Below are 22,362 nucleotides of genomic sequence, written 5' to 3'. Positions count from 1 at the left end.
ATTTTATGAATTGAATGTACTTTTAAAGATCTAAAGTATATTTCCTTTTGTCTTTAGAAACAATGTCCTTCCTCACTGTAAACACATAATTCAGTAGCAATTTAACAACTTTTAAACACAGGTTAATCAAATAAATTCAATTCAATGAGCACTGATTTGAAGCTTAACAAACATAAGAAGTCCTTGACTTTAAAGAGCTTAATTTATACAATTTACAGAACTTACTATGGTATAAAGAAAAGGGAAGGTATAGAACCGCTGTAAGGTACCCTGACAGTACTTTAAAACAAGAAACCACATGTATATATGAATATAGAATGGAACATCATTCAGCCTTAAAAAAAGGAAGGAATCCTGCCACTTGCAACAACATATGATAAATCTAGCGGGCATTATATTAAGTGAAATAAATAAGACAGAGAAGACAAATAGTGCATGGTATCACTTATATGTGGAATTAAAAAAAAAAGTCACACATAGAAACAGAGAGTAGCAAAATAGTGCCAGGAGTTGGGGCGGGGGGAGGGGGGAATAGAGAGAGCTTGATAAAAGGGTACAAACTTCTAGCTACAAGATGCATAAAGTCTGAGGATCTAATAAATAACATGGTGACGACAGTTGATGACACTGTCTTGTATAATTGAAATTTGCTAAGACAACAGAACTTGTGTTCATACGCATAGACACACACACACACACACACACACAAAGGTAAATATGTGAGGTGACAGATGTGTTAATTAATTTGATTGTGTGAATCTTTTCACAGCATATACCTTTATCAAGTCATAACATTGTACACTTTAAATCTTTAAATATATTGTAATTTTGTCAATTATATTTCAATAAAGCTAAACACAAAAAACAAGAAACCACCATTCTTTGATGAGTCTTCTATTGCTAAACAGCTGTGTAAAATCCACTTTGTGTATTTACATGCAGAAATAGTCATAATTTAATGTGCTCTGTCAATATTAAATATGTGAATATATACACCTAAGAAAAATTTGTCTGGTCTGGTCAAGTATATTTTTACAAGCTGCATGTCAGGAGTAGGGCCAGAAGGAAGAATGGGGACAGGATTTTTTTTTCTAAGGAGAGGAAAAGGAAAGGGCAAAGAGATGAGATGAAAAAGGGGAAAGAGGGCTTCCCTGGTGGCGCAGTGGTTGAGAGTCCGCCTGCCGATGCAGGGGACATGGGTTCGTGCCCCGGTCCGGGAAGATCCCACATGCCACGGAGCGGCTGGGCCCATGAGCCATGGCCGCTGAGCCTGCACGTCCGGAGCCTGTGCTCCGCAACGGGAGAGGCCACAACAGTGAAAGGCCCGCGTAACGCAAAAAAAAAAAAAAAAAAAAAAAAAAAAAAAAGGGGGAAAGAAAAAAGGCGTGGGGGGACCTGAAACCAGAGGGAAAAGAGTACATTAAAAATTAATGTACTTGCTTATATAGAAAACATCATGTCCTTGTCTGCAACATGAAAATATACAAATGAATAATAAGACAAATGGTGTCCACGCCCCCCGTGTGTGTGTATATGTACATAGATAAATTATTTTGGGTAGCTTACCAGAAAAATCTTCCTGAATCTCATGACTTAGGGCTGGAGAAAAAAAAATTTCAGTTAAGATCCAACTTCAGTTCCTATGGTCTACAAACACCATATAAGATCATTTAAATGGTTCTTTCATGCACCATTTCACATCTCTCAAACAAATCCTGAGAAATCAAAAGAAAGAAACTGAACACAACCAAAATACTGTATACAATGTTTTGAGACAAATTACTTAAATATGTATCTTCAATTTTTCCATTTCTCTCCCTATTAATTAAGGAGTAAATACTCAATTGCCCACAGGTGGATAACCCACACTGGTGCAAGGATAGTCCCAGATTGACAATGCTACAAACCAAGAAGGGAGCAAGGCAGGGAGAGATAGCACGTGAAACACACATACTCCAGGGTGTGCACGTGCATGTGTGAATACAGGCCGGGACTGGGTCTAGTCCAGCGTTTCCTTTCTTACTGTTCTCTAAGTTGAATATTCATTCAGTTATTGAAAAAGAAAATTATTGGGCATCTATGCGTGTTATGCACTTTCCAGGTGTTACAGTTATCACAGTGAGTAAAAGAGAAAAATCCCTGCTATTATGGAACCTCATTCCAGAAGGGGGAGATACAAGAAGTATTTTTACAAACATCTACTCTAAAGTTCACTGTGTTAATACAGTTACGTGGAACTTAAGATTCGGCATTATTTTAGTCCTTTCGATCTAATATTAGCAACCAGGGGTTTCACATTTTTGACTGTGGAATTTTTGTTTGTTGTTTATATGTGTGCAAGATACAGTTAGCTACAGTGTGAACAGAACTAGCCATGAAGTATTTGAAACATAATAAATGCTGACACAGAGGTCTTCCTTAAAGAAAAATCATGACAGAGCTAATGAATAATGTATACTTTTCTAGACATCTGAGTTTTTGATTAAAACTCTCCCTAAGAGGCAATATATATTAGATCTTATGCTAGCAAAAAATAGGGTAGCATGTATTTCTAGAAGAAATGTTTAAGATTTGAGGTTGATTAATGAATGGGGGGAAAATAAGAAAGAAAAAACATTTATCAACTCCAATCCAATTCAGGACTAAAGGTCCTTCATTAATATGGTAAAGCCATGAGCTGAATCGCAAGTCATCTGAGGCCTGGAGAATTTCATTCTGTTTCGAAAAAGTAAATGAAACGTTCTTTACATAAGAATGTGTGCTTAAAATACAGTTTTCTTCTTGCTGTTTTGGTTTGTTTCATTTCTACTTTCTAACTAGAATAACATTACCTTCTTTAAAGGAGAAAAGGATGAACTCCTAGAGTCATCATGGGTGAGAAATGGATTAAGAATCTGCTACCTTGATTCTAGATTTTAGTCCTGATTTCTTTCCCCTGATAGATCTGTAACCTCTCAAAACAGACAGAAGTGAATTGTATGGTAGGTCTTTGCCCATGAAGGGACAGGCAGCTGAGGGGTACAGTATAACCTTGCGGCTGGCAAGAGACAGGCCGATAGAACAGCGCCTGGTGATGTCTACTCAGAGGGAGCACATGACAGGCAGGCCTCCGGAGATTTACTTGTAGGTATTAAGTTACAGAGTCTTACAAAGCTGGGCCAACAAGTATTTCATATGATTATTGATTTTGATCGCACCTAATTGTTTAAACTTGGGAAAAGTGAGGTTGTACTGCCATTTGCTAGCGCTTTCCTTAGTATAAAGAAATAACAGGAAAAAAAGATCAAAAATGACAAACCAAAATGACAATGGCACATAAAATATTATAGGTACTGAGACTCTACACCAGTAACTACTATACCTAAAGGAAACAAAAGTTGTTTCCACTAATACAGAATAAGGTACTTACCAATATGTATAAGATATGAATAATCCTTGATAACTGTTTCTACTCTAAAGGAATCATCCCGGTGATCAGCTATTACCGAGTCTAAATTGATATCCTTAAATGGAAATCGAAAAGAGAAAGATTAAAAAGTAAACTTTTCACCAAACTCCTATTACTCTACTTTTAAGCTGATCAGTGGAAGTTCATATGGTACTTATTTACAGAACCCACAAGCTAAATACACATTATTCCTGTTTTTTGCTCTCTCATACAACCCAGTTCTTCTCCTTCAAAGTATATATCACAATTTTAACTATGCCTTTGTCTATGCTTAATGTCTACCTTACACGCTCGTCTTTAAGCTCTAAGTGTAAGGGGCAGAATATTGTCTTCAGAATATTGCTCAGCACCGAGTAGGTGCTCAAATATTTGTTGAATAAATAATTTGGAAAAAAAATTAGAATCAGACAAGAAGCCAAGATATTTGTGTTCATTTTTATCTTTCCACTATTATGTGACACTGCGCAAATAACACAACCTCTTGGGCTCGGCTTATCAAAATAATAATAATAATAATAAATTCACTAACAAATTTTTAGATGTCTCTAATTTCTACATAGCTTTGGTGCAAGTTATTTTGGTGCCTATCGTTTACACCATACACTGAATACATTGTTCCACGTGGAAACCTTCCCCCTTCCCTTAATCATCCATCCTCTGCACTTCACTGATATCACCAATGAGAGCACACAGACCCCAGCCTCGCCAGGCCCTGTCCTCTTGGTTCAGGACTGTTTGGTTAGGAGACAATACCGAAAGGCAGTGGAAGGCGGGACAAGCAGTGCCTCTCTGGGCCTCTTGGCTCTTTCAGGCAGAGGCTGGTCACTCCTGTGGAGCCATCAAATCCTGCTGCAGGAGTAGGAGGCACTCACCAGCTCAGATGTGGTTCTGTTACTACAGAAGTAGCATTTCTCAGAAATTCCTAGCTGCCAGAACTTGTCTTTAAATCTCCACAGTTCCTCAAGTGTGGGAACCTTGCCAGTTGCTGGAGGATGTGTCTGGAGATGTTGTAAGTTGCCTGCTTATTTATCTGATTTCCCAGCTGGACTGTAAGCCTGGTGAGAGTTCAGTCTCTATGAATCTGGCCCATCATTAGATTCCTGAATTCTACGATGGTGTTGAAAATGAAGCAGGGATTCAATAAATACTTAGTGAATGAATTAACTCCTTAATTTTAGTTTTCAGAGGGCATTAACTGAACCCTGTTAGTAGCTTAGGCATACTAAGCTCCAGCAGTACAGTCTCTCCTGCCTCTTGAATTCCAATTTAAGTGCAGGAAATTAGTTTGTATGGTGAAGTTAAACTTGGACTCTCACCGCCGTTATCCATGCTTAAACAAAAAAAAATCACAGAAGAGCACATAAAATATGCTTCTTCCTAGTCTATTTTTTCCCTAAGATGCTATGGCATGGTTGTTAAGAGCATATACTATGGAGCCAGCCTGCCTGGGTTCAAAATGCTAGATCTGCCGCTTACTGTGTGACTTTGGGTAAATTACTTAATTTCTGTTTCCTCATCTGTAAACTGGGGGTAACGAAAGGATCTACCTCACAGAGTGGCTGTAAGTTAATAAAAGAAGAGCTCTTAGAAAAGTACACCTGCGCATAACTAACATTTATTATTTACTTTTTTGTTTTTTTCTGATCTTAAAAATGTGTTTACCTTCTGTTTAGTATATATGACAATGGTGACTAAAGCGTCTGTTTGGAACCAGTCATAGCTGTAAAATATTTTAAAAAGAATAAATAATCATGTGCAGTAACATATATTAAATAATTAAATATATAATTTTAAAATATATACAATTTAAAAATATAAAATATGACACAATAAATACATGATTTAAAACATACAGTTCAAAATCTACAGTGAGAAATATATTTCTCTAGGTAAAGTTTTTTTTCTAAGTAATCAGTGGTGTTACCATGAAATAAATAATAAAGCAATTATTTCTCAATTTAAAATACTTATACTCCCATGTATTCCAACTTGGATAAAAACAAACAACATCCTTCACAAAGCACTTTTTATAAAGGTTACACATCTAAAATTCCTTTTATCAGAGCAGTAACACAACATGTTTTCTGAAGGAGCATGACAAAATCTACATGCTTATTACCTTCACTCCTCCCTGTCACAAATATATTATTACTCCTCAAGAAATTAACTCACCAAGGATGCTTAATGGTCAACAGTAAAAACTTAAGGAGAAACTAAGTCTTCGGTTTTGTAATAGCTATTGATCAAATTGATTCTGTTTTTGCACTTACTACCTGTATACAGGCCCCCAATGTGAATGCTAGGAGGTATCCTGAGGCCCTTAACTTAAAATTGAATATGAAATAATTTAACAGGTATAGCAAGTAGAGCCGGAAGCTGCTCTTATAGACTCACAATAGGGAGAAAGGTGGTAAGAGAAAGACTACAAATAACACACATAACCCTAAGGGCATCTGAAATATCATTAACAAAAATATACATGGATTGCTTAATTTACAAGACAGGGTACAATGCATTCTGAAGGATTTCCATTAAAAACTGATAAAGCAAACTAGACACACAAAAAGTAGAATAGTTGAATAAATTATGGATATTCTATGATCAATTTCCATCATATGATAGAATACAGACAAAAAATGCTGTTGCAGAATCTTTCATGACATAGGAAATTGATCATAGAATATACTGTAATACTGTATTATCAAAATAGGATAGTATGGAAATAGGTATGACATGAATAAACTGTGTAGAATAAACCAAATATTAAGAGTCTATATCCAGGGTTGATGGGATTACAACTGATTTTATCACTTTCTTTTGTATTTCTCTGTATTTTCCAAGTTTTCTACCATGAGTGTAAATTTTATAATCAGAAAAAATAGCTCTTTTTTAAAGTTGTGGTGTTTAAAATGGGTTAAACTTCAGTTATGTTAAAAATTCATATTTATGGAACAGCTCATTCTCCAACAATGCCTGATAAACGAGGCACTACAGTTCTTGTGTCAAAGAAGCATAATTAATATAATAAGCAATAAATCAAACTTAGAGCCATTTTTGTAACATGTATATTTTGGTGTAGAACTGATTACGCTTAAAAAAAGTAAAACAAGAATGCATACCTCGGAGAACTCGGCCCTTCTTTGGCAAGTGGATCTGTCGCTTGGCTCTTGGGAAGCATGCCTTGACAAAGAAAAACAAACAAAATAGCTACAGTTCATCTATGTAGCATTTTTCTTTTCTTTCCCCCATCTTTTCAGTAAACTTCTTATTGAAATATTATAAAGGGACACAAGTCATAAATGTACTACTCAATGAAGTTGCATAAACATACTCTTGTATCCAGCACCTCCCTGTGCCCCTTTCCACTCAGGGCCCCTCCCCCAAGGGTCATCACTTTTCTTTTAACATCATGATTAGTTTTTCCCTGCATTTGGCCTTTATAAAAAATGGAATCATAAAATATGTTCTCTTTTGGTCTGGCTTTTTTGGTCCAGCTCCATAGATATTTCAGTTAATGTCAAATCAGCATGATTAACAGTAAACAATAAATCAGGTCTGGAGCTTTCTGAGATTTTATCCAGGATGCTGAATACATCAGTAGTTTGTTCCTTTTTATTACTGAGTATTACTACACTGTACAAACATACCATATACCAGAATCTATTCATTCTCCTGTTGATGGACATTTGGGCAGTTTTTAGCTATTACTTATAGTGCTGTTATAAATGTTCTTGTACATGTACATATACATTCTTAAAGAACATCCATCTACATTTCTGGTAGGTATATAGGACATGTATATGTTTAGCTTTAGTAAATACTGCTAAACAGTTTTCCAAAGTGGTCATACCAATTTATACTTTCTACCAGAGGTGTATGGGAGCCCTGTTGCTCCACCACCTTGCTGACACGTGGTATTCTGTCTTTTTTCATTTTAGACATTCTTGTGGATGTGCCCCAGCATCAAATTTTATTTTTTATTTTTACTTTTTTTAAGGTTTAATTTTTAATTTATTTTTGGCTGCATTGGGTCTTCATTGCTGCATTCAGGCTTTCTCTAGTTGTGGCGAGCTGGGGCTACTCTTTGTTGTGGTGCGCGGGCTTCTCATTGCGGTGGCTTCTCTTGTTGCGGAGCACGGGCTCTAGGCACACAGGCTTCGGTAGCTGTGGCTCATGAGCTCTAGAGCACAGGCTCAGTAGTTGTGGCTCACGGGCTTAGTTGCTCTGCAGCATGTGGGATCTTCCCGGACCAGGGCTCGAACCAGTGTCCCCTGCATTGGCAGACGGATTCTTAACCACTGAGCCACCAGGGAAGTCCTCAACATCGCATTTTCAAGGCTCTGGTTTTCTCATTGTTTTCAAAAACTCTGAGAACACGGAAGAGCTCCAAAGATACTATCAGTGATACTATCAGACAAACAACTTCAGGTGTTACATCACAAATTGCATAAAGTAGTCTACAATAAGACAATCTTTTCTAGTTAAAAAAGAAAAGGTAATTCATCTGGCAATCCAGCTTATTAGCTGAATTTCTATAACTTTCTTGTGCAAATAGGGAGAAAAAAACACCCAATTTTTAAACATACATTAGTAATACGGTTCAGTCAGAGTAGCCCCGTGCATTTCGTAAGTGTCATACCAAACTTTTTTGGGGGGTTAGCAGCAGTGTCAGTCATAATTCCAAGTCATACTGAATGGCTGAGGAAGCCAGAGCCGCCGAGCCCAGAGGAGGGGAGATTAATAGGCTGGCTGCTCAGCATCTGTGTATACACTGGAAGAGCACCCCGTGCCTGAGGGAGGGACATGTTCAGCCTGGCCTCTGAGGGTGGAGCTCCTAGTCACCATGAGTATTCAAGCTGAGGGCAGATGAACACATGTTCAGGGATGTTATAGAAGGGATTATGGTAAGAGTCAGGGCTGTTCGATGCTTTGTGACCCCCTAGAGAGGTGGGAAAGGAAGGGTGGGAGGGAGGCTCAAGAGGGAGGGGATATGGGGAGATATATGTATGCATATGGCTTATTCACTTTGTTGTACAGCAGAAACTAGTAACACTGTAAAGCAATTATACTCCAATAAAGATATATATAAAAAAAGAATGTAAACAGTAGTTACACTCCTGAAAAAAATCTATCCTATAAAATAAAAACATCAATATAAAAAAAAAGATTTAAAAAAAAGGAGGGCTGCAATAAGGGATCTACAAAGTTCTCTGCCAAATCCTCTAAGCTTAGGCAAGTAAACACATCCTTTGTATAAAAAATATCTAAATACCCCAAATAATTCTGTGAGGCAATATTGTACACAGTCATGTGAACATGATTCATTTTTTACTATAAATGTATATGACTTACCGTTTAAGAGTTTCTTTTCCGCATGATAGTCTGTACAGTGGTTTAGAAAAAAAGTTAGGTAAGAATATTGTAACATTAGAGAGAAGATCGGTTAATATTATTGAGTTAAAGGTAACAGCCCTCTTCTTGAAGGGCTTTCTTCCAAGGCCTGAGGAGAGAAATAAGGCTGATAAACAGATGGCCTATGCTTTAAGTAAGAAATTTCATCTCTGAAGACTGCAGGCCATTTCTGCGGGTGTTTGTCTCCCATTTCACTGGGATTTTTCCTCCTTCTTTGGACATTTTTGTTCTAATATCTTGGTTAATTTCTTGAGAAAGCACATAAAGACCCAAGTTTTGTCCTGGTCATCATATTCTAAATTAGTTAAAACTATCCAAAGTTTATTAGATTACACTTTATATATGAAACACACATATTAACCCAAAGAAAGACTCCTTATTATCTTTCCTATCTAGGTGAGCAGTTAAAATGATTATTATTACTCCAAATTTAAATGGCCAAAATGCTGAAAATATGTTAAGACTTTCACTTGTATATCAGTGCAATCAATCATTAGGGGTACAAGCCAGAAAAAAACTTAATGGGTGTCTTCTTTCAGGATGGCAGCCAGCTCACAAATCTATATTATATTTTGATCACCACAAGTTTTATAACCATATGTCAAAATAAAACCCTCAGCAAGTTACCAGAGTTTAAAAAAAAAAAAAAAAGAATGCCAAGCTAACACAAAATATTCAAGTAGTAAACTAAATTGACAGACATTACTTGTTAAGGTGGCATCATCTTGTTTTGTAGAAAAAGAAACCAAAGTATGTATATCAAAGCTTTCAAATTTTTTTATGTTCTGATTTTCAATCAACCGGAGATCCCATAATTACTACCACTTCACTCACATGCCATAAAATACCCATGATTAAGGAGGTCAGATAACCATTCTTTTTATTTTCCCCTTTTTACCGAAATAAGTTCATAGCTGAAAGGGATCTCAACAACATACACCAAATTAGCATCCGCTCCCCTCATTAAAGGCTGAAAATCAGAGGTCAGGACTTGAATGAACCCCACAGCTCTTTAGCAGCAAAGCCAAGATTAAACTTCATCTCCCCTGAAACTAAGCACCATTTTCCTTAACATGTCATTGTGAGAGATAATACTTTCTGAAAAGACACAGGACCTAAAAACCATTTAAATTATGCCTCAAAATGAGCTTTGTTTTTCAACTGCCAGATGAAAGTCTAGTCATTAGTTTGCAAGGGATCACTGATGTCCCTGCTTGCTGACTTACTTTCATACAATTGCATCTGTCTTTGCTGCTGCAGTTGTGATCATTTGTTTTATCAATATCTTAGAACAAATAGCAAACTCACAGTAACATAAGTAAATTAAACCTAGTTTCAGTGTACAACATGGTTGGCAGTTTGATGAATCTCATTTATCACGTAAAACAACTTGTTTTTATCTAAGAGGCTCAGATTTTGAAAACTTGTCCCCAGGGTATTTGTTTCTAGGGAAAAAATATGTCATCTCATATGATTACTTCCTGTCTGATGTGAATTGATTTGAACCTGCCAGAACTTTATGGATCCTGCTAAGTCATTCATTTTTTTCTGAGTCTTTTTTTCTTTAATACAAGAAGTATCAGTAGGAAGAGAACATCTACCTAAATGATCTAAAATATCTTTAAAACTCCACTAGTGTACTTTTGCAACTCTTTTTGAAAACTGAGTCACAGAAATAAGAGAGGCTATTTTTTTTTTTTATTGTTAAGCACATTTACATCAGAGTTACTCTAGGCACATGAGATACTTTCCTCTCTAACAAGAAATCTAACATTCTGTCTTGATAACTAATTCCATCATTCGGTTGGCTCCATGGCCAAGAAAATTTGCATTCTTATAATATTGGTTAGACTGCATTACTCTGATCAGAGCTTCTGCTTTCTGGAAAGGTCAGAGTCCTTTAGAAGGCTGGAGCTGTGATCTATCAGCACTCAAGTCTTCTTTGGTAAGAGGGTTGGTGACAATTTTTAATTGTGACCCCAATCTAGTTTACCTCTTCTAAGTGGAGCCACAGAAGGATCCCCTGGGATGGGGAAAGTTAAAAAACAAGCAAACAAACAAACAAACAAACCCTGTCTTACTAGTATACTCATTCATTTAACAAATACCTGTTGATCATCATCTTAATAGGGACAGTGACACAATATGAAACCCTTTGGATAAAAAGTTAGGAAAATACGGCTACATGTTCAGTTTGCTTATACATGCGTAAAGATGATTTGGAAGGATACACAATAACACGGTTACCTGCATCTGTGCACAGGAGGGAAAAGGGTAGGTGGGAGACAAAGGTATGACCATGGCACTTCTCATTCTGGAATCATGTGAATGTATTACTGAAAAAATTAAATAAACTAAATTGGAAACTTCAATATGGTCTTTTCAATATGATATGGTAAGTGTTTTAAAAGAGATATATAGAAGGTGGCATGGAAGCACAGGGATGAGGGAGGGCATTGCTACTTGGAATTTGAAAGGACTTCATTGAGGAAATAATATTTTAGCCACATTTTGAAAATATGTAAGCATTTGTCAGGAGGCCCTGAACAAAGACATTCTAGGAAGACAAATGCTGCACTTTTATACCTGAATGTCATATTTATCCGGAGCTACATACCCCATCTTCCTTTCTCACTCCAAAAGGCCGACGTCACGTAACCATCAGATAGGAGCTCCGTCTTATTACCAGGGATCTTAGTCACAAAATCGAAAGTGTACCATTCCATGTTCCCTTTACTGCTTTGCCTGGCCAGAAGACTCCCTGGTTCTCTACAATGTGTTTAATAACCATTTTTCTCTAGAAATTCTTCCTCATCTCTAAAGAGAACTAACTCTTCATAACACAACTGAGGCCTAATTCTTGGTTTTGTTTCCGAAGTCATAAACTCATTTCTCAAATTCTATAAAATTTAATAATTTATGTATTATTAAATACATTATTAAATAATACATAAATAATAATTTATGTATTATTATCCTTCTCTTTTACTCTCCTTAATATATCTTTGTCAGTATCTTCTGAATCATCTTCAAGTTTTGTACATCTCTCAAACTTCAAGGCCCAGAAGTTTAGTCCTTATCCTAGAAGTAGTCTACTAGCAGAATTAAAATAAAGGTTTAATAGTTCAAACACATACTCTGAAAAATTCCAGGATTAAAAAGTTCTAAAAGTACCAGAGTATATAGTTACTTATTCCTGGTCAGTTTTTCTCTCCACGATTCATTTAACTAATCACAACAAATACTGCATTTTTAGAAGTTTGTATTTTCTGTTTTCAAGTCTGTACTTGTCATTTTTTATTCAATTCTCCAATGTATTAGTTATTTTCTACTCTTGTCCTATCCTCAGAGGGATTAACCACTCCTCCTTATTTGGTATGACCTATACACAAATATACACACATTCAAAAATCATTTTTCAGGACTTCCCTGGTGGTCCAGTGGCTAAGATTCCACGCTCCCAATGCAGGGGGCCCGGGTTCGATCCCACATGCCGCAACTAAAGGTCCCGCGTGCTGCAACTAAGACCCGACATGGCCAAATAAATACATAAATATTTTTTTAAAAGCTTGTTAAAAACAATCATTTCTCTCTGAAAACCAAACAAATACTAACTTAAACCAAACACTGGCCAGTCACAATCATACAGCAAGACCCACTTCCTGCTCAGGCCTGCATCTGCCCCCTGACCAGGGACTTCTCACCCCCCATTTTTAATTACCCGTCCCTTATATCTTTCTGGCAGGAATCACTCAGACAGTGGGACCTATAGCACAAAAGCAAATGAAGGCAGCCTGGCTGAGAAAGCAAATCTGCTCGGCCAGTAAAGTCCACTTCATCATGACACCCGCCCCTTTCTCTCCACTAGTAACTGTCTTGCTTCCCCCATACTGAGCCTCTGAGCTTGTGCTCTGTCCACCCACTTGAGCCCTGAACTGTCCCCATTTTATCAATGAGGAAACGGTAGCTCCTAGAAGAGGGAACTTTGACTGACTATACAGAAGCTGACCTCCCAGCTGGCAGCCAGCCCACCCAATTAGTGATGCCACTAATACCATCATTTTTAAGAATAAAAAACTAATTCATATATGAGGGTTTCTCCATGTCAGCACTAGGAACATTTGGGGCTGGATGATTCTTCATCGTGGGAGTGTATCCTGTGCCTTGTAGGGTATTTAGCAGCACTCCTGGCCTCTCCTCTACCCATGGGAATGCCAGTAGCATCTAGTTCAGCTGTGACAACCACATCATCTCCAGACATTGCCAAATGTCCACTGGGGAGCAAACTCAACCCAGGTTAAGAACCACTGGCATATACCAAAGAGAGATAAATTATTTGAAAGAGGATAACTTTAATGAGGTGATTTTCTGCCTTACAAAAGGAAGCACCCAGGATTTCTCTCAATGGTGGGCTTCTCCTATTAAATAACTGTAGTCTTTAAGGAAAGTACATATATCTACAAGCCTCAGGATCTTCCCTTTTAAACTGAGGGTGTTAGAACAGCTCTAAATCCCTCTTCCACCTCAAAAGTATTCTACTGATCTATGGTTCTAAGTGCTTTATAGTCAGCAAGTGCTTGTGAAAACTAAAAACATAAAGTATTAGAAACCATGATAAAACAATGAGAAATTAAGAAGAAACATTCCTGACACTGGGCTATGCCATTAGAAAATGTGACTATTTTACAGAATGGCCATGATTAAAAACTCTACAAATAACGAATGCTGGAGAGGAGAGGATGTGGAGAAAAGGGAACCCTCCTATACTGTGGGTAGGAATGTAAACTGGTGCAGCCACTGTGGAAAACAGTATGGAGGTTCCTCAGAAAACTAACAGTAGAGCTACCATATGATCCAGCAATCTCACTCTTGGGCATATATCTGGAAAAAACTCTAATTCAAAAAGATACATGCACCCCTATGTTCACAGCAGCACTATTCACAATAGCCAAGACATGGAAACAACCTAAATATCCATCAAGAGATGAGTGGATAAAGAAGATGTGGTACATATATACAATGGAATATTACTCAGCCATAAAAACGAATGAAATAATGCCATTTGCAGCAACATGGATGGACCTAGAGATGATCATACTAAGTGAAGTAAGTCAGACAGAGAAAGACAAAAACCATATGATATCGCTTATATGTGGAATCTAAAATATGACACAAATGAACCTATCTATGAAACAGAAAAAGACTCATAGAGAACAGACTGGTGGTTGCCAAGGGGGAGGGGGTGGGGGAGGGATGGAGTGGGAGATTGGGTTTAGCAGATGGAAGCTTTTATATATAGAACTGGATAAACCACAAGGTCCTACTGTACAGCACAGAGAACTATATTCAATATCCTATGATAAATCATAATGGAAAAGAATATTAAAAAAAAGAATGTGTGTGTGTGTGTATATATAACTAAATCACTTTTCTGTACAGCAGAAATTAACACAATATTGTAAATCAACTATATTTCAATAAAAATATATATATAAAGAAAATGTGACTATTTAAAAAATATATTAAAATTTTAAGAGTGCATTTATGATCTGGAACAGTGTGCTGTCCAGAAGAAACATAATGCAAGCCACAAATATAATTTAAAATTTTCTAATAACCACATTAACAATGTACAAAGAAACAGGTCAAATTATTTTTAACAATATATTTTCTCTTAATGCAATATATCCAGAATCTTGTCATTTCAACATGTAATCAATGTAAAGTTGTTAGATATTTTACATTCTTTTTTTCATCCTAAGTCTTGAAATGCAGTATTTTACGCTTGTAGCACATCTCAATTTGGAGAGTATTTCCATACTTAACAGCGGCCACACGTGGCCAGTGGCTATAATAACGACAGCAAAGGACTCAAAAAAGGGCAAAAAAGAACATTTGTCATCTTTGCCAGAGAGTGAAGTGTTCCACATAAATAATCAATAACTGAAGCTCACCTTTTCAAGCAAAATTTCTCCCTTTATTCATTATTGATATCTTTCTAAAGCACAATACAAACCACAATACTTTTTAAACAAAGGATTATAAAAAACCCACTGATTCTTCTCTTGATAAGGTCCCACTAGTATTATGTGTTTTATATTCTGACACTGTTAGCTCTTCTGTGTTCTTCCCAGATATCACTCCTACCCTAGAAGCCAGGAGATAAATGGAAAACTGTCCTCCCAGGACTGCTCAGCTGTGGGGATGCCTACAAAATGCTACTTCTGGCTCCTCCCTGCACTGGGGTCTGGAAGATCACCCCACCTAAAAGATGGGGTCAAGGATCTCGTATTGAAAGAAGCCCATATATAACATTTCTCTTCAGTATATCCATCACCCCCCCAACCCCCTATAAATCCGCATGTCAGCAAGTCTCCACCTACTGTTTCCACTTCGTCTCTGTTTTCACCCTCTATTCCTACTTAATCTGTTTTCATCCTCTATTCCCACTTCATCTCTGTTTGCACTTCTGTTCCCATTTCATCTAGAAGCTCTAGTTGTGGAGTGAACATAGTCTCTAGTTTGCTACAGTTAACAGTTTACTGCCTGCCCCCTGTTATCTCAGTGTAACTACTAATAGAGGCTCCATTCATTCTCCAATCTGCCCCAGTTTGGACAATTACATGGTCACCCCATCTAATATAGTCTCTGTCCTTAAGTCTCAAGCCAGCAGACTTCAAGGATCAATCTCTGCCTACAGACGAAAGGCATAGGAGGTACTGTTAAAACAACATTCACTCTAATTATCATGAACATTCTTGACACATTAAACCTTTCTCTTTACTTTGTCCCTTCTCTATGATCTCCTAGTTCTGGTTAGCTTGGAGTTCAGACTGTATCTTGCTGGATCTTAAGTCTCTACTGTTCCAAAAACCCGATCCATTTACTTGCAGTCAACAACTTTCCTGATGTGTAAAATTCTTGTCTTTGCTTCCTAATGCCTTGCAAGTTCTCTCACATCACTACCTGCTACTGGCCTCATCCTAGCAAAACACTTATAATCCAAAAAGGCTTTATAGTGAAACAGAGATTCATAAACACGTTCTCACATGCCCTGTCAATAATAATGATAATACTTAATTTTTCCCAGAAGCAGAGCCATGGTAAGACACATGCTGATAATTATAGGGATACAAAGGAATAGAAAACGTAAGCAGCCTCAGTATTGTAGGAGCAAAAGAGCAAAAGTAGCCACCACAGCAATAACCACTTCTACTATTCCCACCACCTCTTGCTTCTAATGCATCCGGTGGTCAGCAAACATCGTTTAATCCTCACAATGACTTTGGGATGTTTCATTCTTAGACCCCATTTCACTGCTGAGCAAAAACACTCGGATCTGTTAACTGATGCTGAAGATCAACAGCTCATGAGTGTAATTTGAGGTGGAGATGAGATCTGAAGCCATGTTAGTTTCTATGAAACTTGTGCTCTTTCTACAGATCATGCAGCCTCAGGAGCCAATCCCAGGGCCAGAGACAGTGTGAAAAAGGAAACTGTTAATTTATGAATACACAGTATCTCAGAGTCCATTTCTCATTCTGGATAAGAAATATGTTTGCACTTCCCTGAACCAGGTGGTGAGGAGGAGAAGGAATATTCATTGTGGTTTAGTTCTTCACCATTAGAATTTAGTCAGAAATCCCAGTTTCCTCAACCCTTCTGATTTTGGTTTCATAAATCTGTTTGTTTTTGTTAGTCTTAACTATCTTTATTTCAGCCTTGTTACTGAATGACTTTAGGCTGTCAGTTGTTTTCCCTCAGAACTTCCAAGATACTGCTCTCTTTGTCTCCTATTGATGTTCTAGTAAATCAGCAGTAACAGCAAGTAAATTACACTAGTAAATTAGCTGTCAATTTACTAATCACTGGTTTGTTAGTAAACCTATCTCTCTCTGGCTGTTGTCTTTGGTGTTCTGCAGTTTTACCATGAATAGTCTATGTGTGGATTTCTTTTTATTTATCTTGATTGAGGATTTGCTGAACTTGCTAAATCTGAGATTTGTGATTTACCAATTCTGGAAAAGTCTCGGCCATTCAGATGCTGCCTCTTCCTCATTCTCACTACTACTTCCTTCTGGAAATCTGATGACAAGTGTTAGATCTTATTGCTCTATCCTCCGCGTCTCTTGCATATTTTTCTATCATTTTGTTTCTATGCACCACGTTCTGTTCCACGTCTGCTGCTCAGTCTGGCAGTTCACTCAACTCTTCTACTATGTCTAAATTCTAACTATTCATGCTATGCACTTTTTAATCTCACCAGCTCCATTTTTCATTTCTAGGAGTTCTATTTTTTTTCAATTTTACATGATTATTTTAGCAGTCTCTTGCTTTACTCATGTTACCGATTCATTCTTATTTTCCTAATCACTTCAAACATAATTATTTTTATTCATAATTATTTTTATAATTACTTGTATACAAATAATAAAGTCCAAGGGGTGAAATTCTGCTTTTGTTTCTGCTGACTTGCTTCCTCAAGTGTGTTTAATTTTTCTACTGTACACTAATAACTGGTGATATGTCCCTGTGGGAATTTTAAGGGTTTTAGGTTGAAAGTTTGTTCCACTGTTAAAAATGTGTACATAAATCTGCCAAGCAGGCAGGGAAACCAGTAATGGGAAACCACTTTATTTCTCGGTTTGAGATTTCTAAGACTACATAGGTGGTATGTATATTTGAATTCCCAACTCTTACATGGGCAAGACTGTGGTTACAAATTCTCAAAGGAGATTTCTCTTTCCTCTCCTCCATCACCTCATAAACAAGGTCAAGGCAGACTATCCTGACAACTCCCTTTGTTGTTGCACAGATTTCTTTTCAAGCCTTCCCATTTCACTGATCATAAAGACTTCAAGAGTCAAACCACAGGCAGGGATCTCAGCTCCAACTCCTGGCCTTTACAGACCCAAGATCCGGTCTCCCATTTCCTATGTGACCATTAAAATTCCCATGTGGCTCTACGTTCTAAGTATCTGATAAGTGCTGTGGGGAAATGGAGGCATCAGAACTAGCTTATCATCCTGGACCGCCGCTTCTAGCACCACCCCCCTTTTTTTTAAATTAAATATCTGGGGACTTCCTTGTGGAATCTGCTCATTTTAAATGGTGTTTGCTGTATTTGATGAAACATTTTGAAGATTATGTCTTTCATTTCCAGGGAGGAAGGAAGGAAACCAGAAAAATCCTTTTATTAATTTCATGTCTCCTATGACACAGAAGCCTAAGGAGCTGGCACACTTTCTGACCACACTGAACAGTATTACAGAGAAGCACATGACCTTTAGTACCGGACTGTGTAAACAAGATATGTAATGTTCAGGATGAGGTAAAATTAGTCAGTTAGAAGCTTTCCTTAAGAACATGGCCCCTGCTGGCAGTGAATAGGTGAACTCAGGAGCAATTAAGAGAAGAACAGGATTTGTTTACAAAAGTAAACTGGTTTGGAAGAACTGCCAGACACTAAAGTTCAAACTAGTTTGCTTTTGGTATACACGCAGACCTCGTTTTATTGTGCTTTGCTTTACTGCACTTCACGGATACTGCGTTTTTAAAAATTGAAGGTTTGGGACAACCTGCATTGAGCAAGTCTATTGCTGCCATTTTTCCAACTGCATTTGCTCGCTTCATGATTCTAGGGCACGTTTTGGTAATTCTGGCAATATTTCAAACTTTTTCATCATTATTGTATTTGTTATGGTGATCTGTGAGCAGTGATCTGATGTTACCATTGTAATTATTTTGAAACACCACAAACTGCACCCACATAAGACTGCAAATTTAATCTATAAATATGTGTGATCTGACTGCTCCATCGACTGGCCATTTCTCCATCTCTCTTCCTCTCCTTGGGCCTCCTTATTCCCTGAGACACAACAATCTAAAATTAGGCCCATTAATATAACCCTACAATGGCCTCTAAGTGTTCAATGAATGGAAGAGTCCCACGACTCTCTCTTTAAATAAAAAACTAGAAATGATTAGGCTTTGTGAGGGAGGCATGTCAAAACCCAAGACAGTCTGAAAGCTAAGCCTCTTATACTAAACAGTCGGCCAAAGTGTGAATGCAAAGGGAAAGATCTTGAAGGAAATCAAAAGTGCTACTCCAGGAAAGCAAAACAGTCTTACTGCTGACATGGGGAAAGTTTTAGTGATCTGGATAGAAGATTAAACCAGACAAGACATTCCCTTCAGCCAAAGCCTAATTCAGAGCAAGCCCCTAATCTCTTCAATTCTATGAAGGTCGAGAGAGGAGAGGAAGGTACAGAAGAAAAGTATGAAGCTAGCAGAGGTTGGTGCATGAAGTTTAGGGAGAGAAGCCGTCTCTATAACATAAAAGTTCAGAGTGACGCAGCAAGAGCTGATGTAGAAGCTGTAGCATGTTATCCAGAAGATCTAGGAAGATAATTAATGAAGGTGGCTACACTAAACAACAGATTTTCAGTGTAGATGAAACAGCCTTCTACTGGAAGAAGATGCCATCTAGGACCTTCATAGCTAGAGAGGAGAAGTCAATGCCTGGCTTCAATGCTTCAAAGGACAGGCTGACTCTCTTGTTAGGGTCTGATGCAGCTACTGACTTGAAGATGAAGCCAGGGCTCACTTAACCATTCTGAAAATCCTAGGGCCCTTAAGAACTATGCTAAAATACTCTGCCTGTTCTCTATAAATGGAATAATAAAGCACATCTGTTTATAATATGGTTTATTGAATATTTTCACCCCACTGTTAAAAACTACTGCTCATAAAAGAAAGATTCCTTTCAAAATATTACTGCTCACTGACAATGCACCTGGTCACCCAGGATGTCTGATGGAGATGTTCAATGAGATTCATGTTGTTTTCACGCCTGCTGACACGACATCCATTCTGTGCCCTGTGGATCAAAGAGTCATTTAGACTTTGCAGTCTTATTATTTAAAAAATACATTTTGTAAGGCTATAGCTCCCACAGATAGAGACTCCTCTGATGGATCTGGGCAAAGTCAATTGAAAACCTTCTGGAAAACAGTCACTATTCTAGATGCCATCAAGAACATTCCTGATTCATGGGAACAGGTCAAAATATCAACATTAACAGGAGATTGGAAGAAGTTGATTCTAACCCTCCTGGATGACTTTGAGGGGTTCAAGACTTCAGTGGAGGAAGTAACTGCAGTCATGGTAGAAACAGCACGAGAACTGGAATTAGAGGTGGAGCCTGAAGATGTGACTGACTTGCTACAATTTCATGATAAAACTTGAACAGATGAGGAGTTGCTTCTTATGGATGAGCAAAGAAAGTGGTTCCTGAGATGGAAACTACTCCTGGTGCAGACGCTGTTAAGATTGTTGAAATGACAACAAAGAATTTAGAATACTACAGAAACTTAGCTGATAAAGCAGCAGCAGCATCTGAGGGGACTGACTGATTTTGAAAGAAGTTCTACTGTGGGTAAAATGCTACCAAACAGGCCTGCATTCTACAGAAAAATCATCATGAAAGGAAGAATCAATCAACATGGCAAACTTCACTGCTGTCTTATCTTAAGAAGTTGCCATGGCTACCCCAATTTCAGCAGCCACCACCCTGCTCAGTCAGCAGCCATCAGCATCAAGGCAAGACCCTCCACCAGCAAAAAGATTGACTCTCTGAAGGCTCAGATGATGGTTACCTTTTCTCAGTAACAATGTGTCTTTAAATTAAGGTATGTACATTGTTTTTTCCAGACATACTGCTATTGCACATTTAATAGACTGGAGTAGGGTGTAAACATAACTTTTATGTGCACTAGGAAACCAAAAAATTCATGTGACTTGCTTTACTGCAATATTTGCTTTATAGCAGTGGTCTGGAACTGAACCTGCAATACTTCCGAAGTATGCCTGTATGCATGTACTGCTTATTTGTTTTATAGCAATAGAAAGAAAAAATCCTTTTTGAGCCTCTGTTACATTCATGCTAATTTACTCACATTAATTCTTAGCCCTATGAATCTGTGTACAGACAAAAAAACTTGAGGCTCAGAGACAGAAACTGCCATCTTTATGGCACAGCCAACAGGTCACGGAGCTAGGGTTCAAATCTAGGTACGCCTGTGCTTGTTCTACACAGTTGACACAGGCCTCTAACAATAAGGCCTTGAAATACAAAACTCACTGAACTAAATGAATAGTAGCAGAGTCAGCTCAAACAAGCCAATGTATTCCTAATTTGGATGCCAAAATCAGGAGTTGTTCAAAAGAAACGACTCCGTTCCATCCACAGTAAAGGATTTAATCAAAGTACTCCTGCTACTCCAATTGCCTGTCTAAACTTTTCAAAGGGTGCTCTTCCAAAAGAAGCTTAGGAGGAAAAAGATGATCTCCAACACCATGCTGATTGTAGAGTGGCAGTTTGGAAGGTAAGGGAAAGAAATCGTCCTTTTTTTGTTTGTTTTGTTTTTTTAACATTTATTTATTTATTTGGCTGCACCAGGTCTTAGTTGCAGCACGTGGGATCTTCATTCCAGTGTATGGGATCTTTAGTTGCGGCATGCGGGATCTCAGTTGTGGCATGCGTGCAGGATCTAGTTCCCTGACCAGGGATCGAACCCAGGCCCCCTGCATTGGGAGCACGGAGTCTTAACTGCTGGACCACCAGGGAAGTCCCAAGCAATTGTTTTTTTTGAATACTTTAAAATCAGTTTTTATGGTAAAGAGTCAAGGAGTGGAAAAGTTCAAGGCAAATGGGAGACAAAGCTGACGGGAAATTTTACTGTATAACTTTTTATATTTTCTGATTTTTGAGCCATGTGAATACAATTACATATTCAAAAAATTAAATTTTAGGAAACTAGTCTAAAAGTCACCTCTAACCAACTGTTCGAGCTACTCTATGTAACAAGAGAATAAAAGACTAATGAAAACTAAGTAAAGTTTTTTCACTTCCGTTATGCTTATTCTCCACACTATGAATGTTCTCTCAAAACATGCCAAATTTTTAAGGTAAAGTTATTGTTTCATTCTAAAGAACTAAAGTAAAATCTTTACAGTGGCTAGAACAGGAGGCCAGTGAAATGAGAACAATTTAGTGATTTCTTTAAATCTATTTTCTGAAACCCACCTAAAAGACAGTCCACGTGTATCACACATCAATGCCAGTTTAGCTCTGGCTCCACGTACCTTTAGGAAAAGCAGGTTTAATGGCCATCCTGCCAAGCAGGCATTCTTTCAGCATGGATTCATAGTTGACCCAACGATGAACCTGGTGTGGGAGAAAAATAGCAGAAAAGCAACATGACTCTAACTCCATGAGATGCCCTAATTTTTTTCTGATGAAAACTAAATATTCTTACATGGCTCTGAAAAACTAAGAAGCAGATTCAGTTAGCCAACAAGGGAGTGACAAAATGGGAGCATATATAGGGACCTTAGAACAATGTTCTCAAAGTGTTGTCTACAGACTTCTGGAGGTTACTGACGCCCTTTCAGATACCCACGAGGTCTCAATTAGTTTCATAATAATACTAAGATTTTAT

At 37.7% G+C, this 22,362-nt stretch overlaps 1 protein-coding gene across 2 annotated transcripts in view; it reads right to left on the bottom strand.

The window, feature by feature from the left end:
- CYB5R4 (cytochrome b5 reductase 4) overlaps positions 1–22,362 on the bottom strand; it is a 94,675-nt gene that overhangs the window by 31,835 nt on the left and 40,478 nt on the right. Inside the window, exons 4-9 of one of the 2 annotated variants that reach the window (XM_082634366.1) lie at positions 22,007–22,088; positions 8,801–8,830; positions 6,568–6,628; positions 5,111–5,168; positions 3,410–3,503; positions 1,567–1,599 (exon numbers count right to left, since the gene is read on the bottom strand). In XM_082634366.1, the coding sequence (XP_082490492.1) occupies positions 1,567–1,599; positions 3,410–3,503; positions 5,111–5,168; positions 6,568–6,628; positions 8,801–8,830; positions 22,007–22,088 (358 nt within the window). The remainder of the gene's footprint in view (positions 1–1,566; positions 1,600–3,409; positions 3,504–5,110; positions 5,169–6,567; positions 6,629–8,800; positions 8,831–22,006; positions 22,089–22,362) is intronic. The other variant, XM_082634367.1, reaches the window with a different exon arrangement.

Source organism: Mesoplodon mirus, assembly GCF_964341445.2.
Source record: "Mesoplodon mirus genome assembly, chromosome: 10".
NCBI classification, from domain to species: domain Eukaryota; kingdom Metazoa; phylum Chordata; class Mammalia; order Artiodactyla; family Ziphiidae; genus Mesoplodon; species Mesoplodon mirus.
Note: the sequence above shows the minus strand (reverse complement) of the source record. Positions and strands in the feature narration are given on the sequence as shown.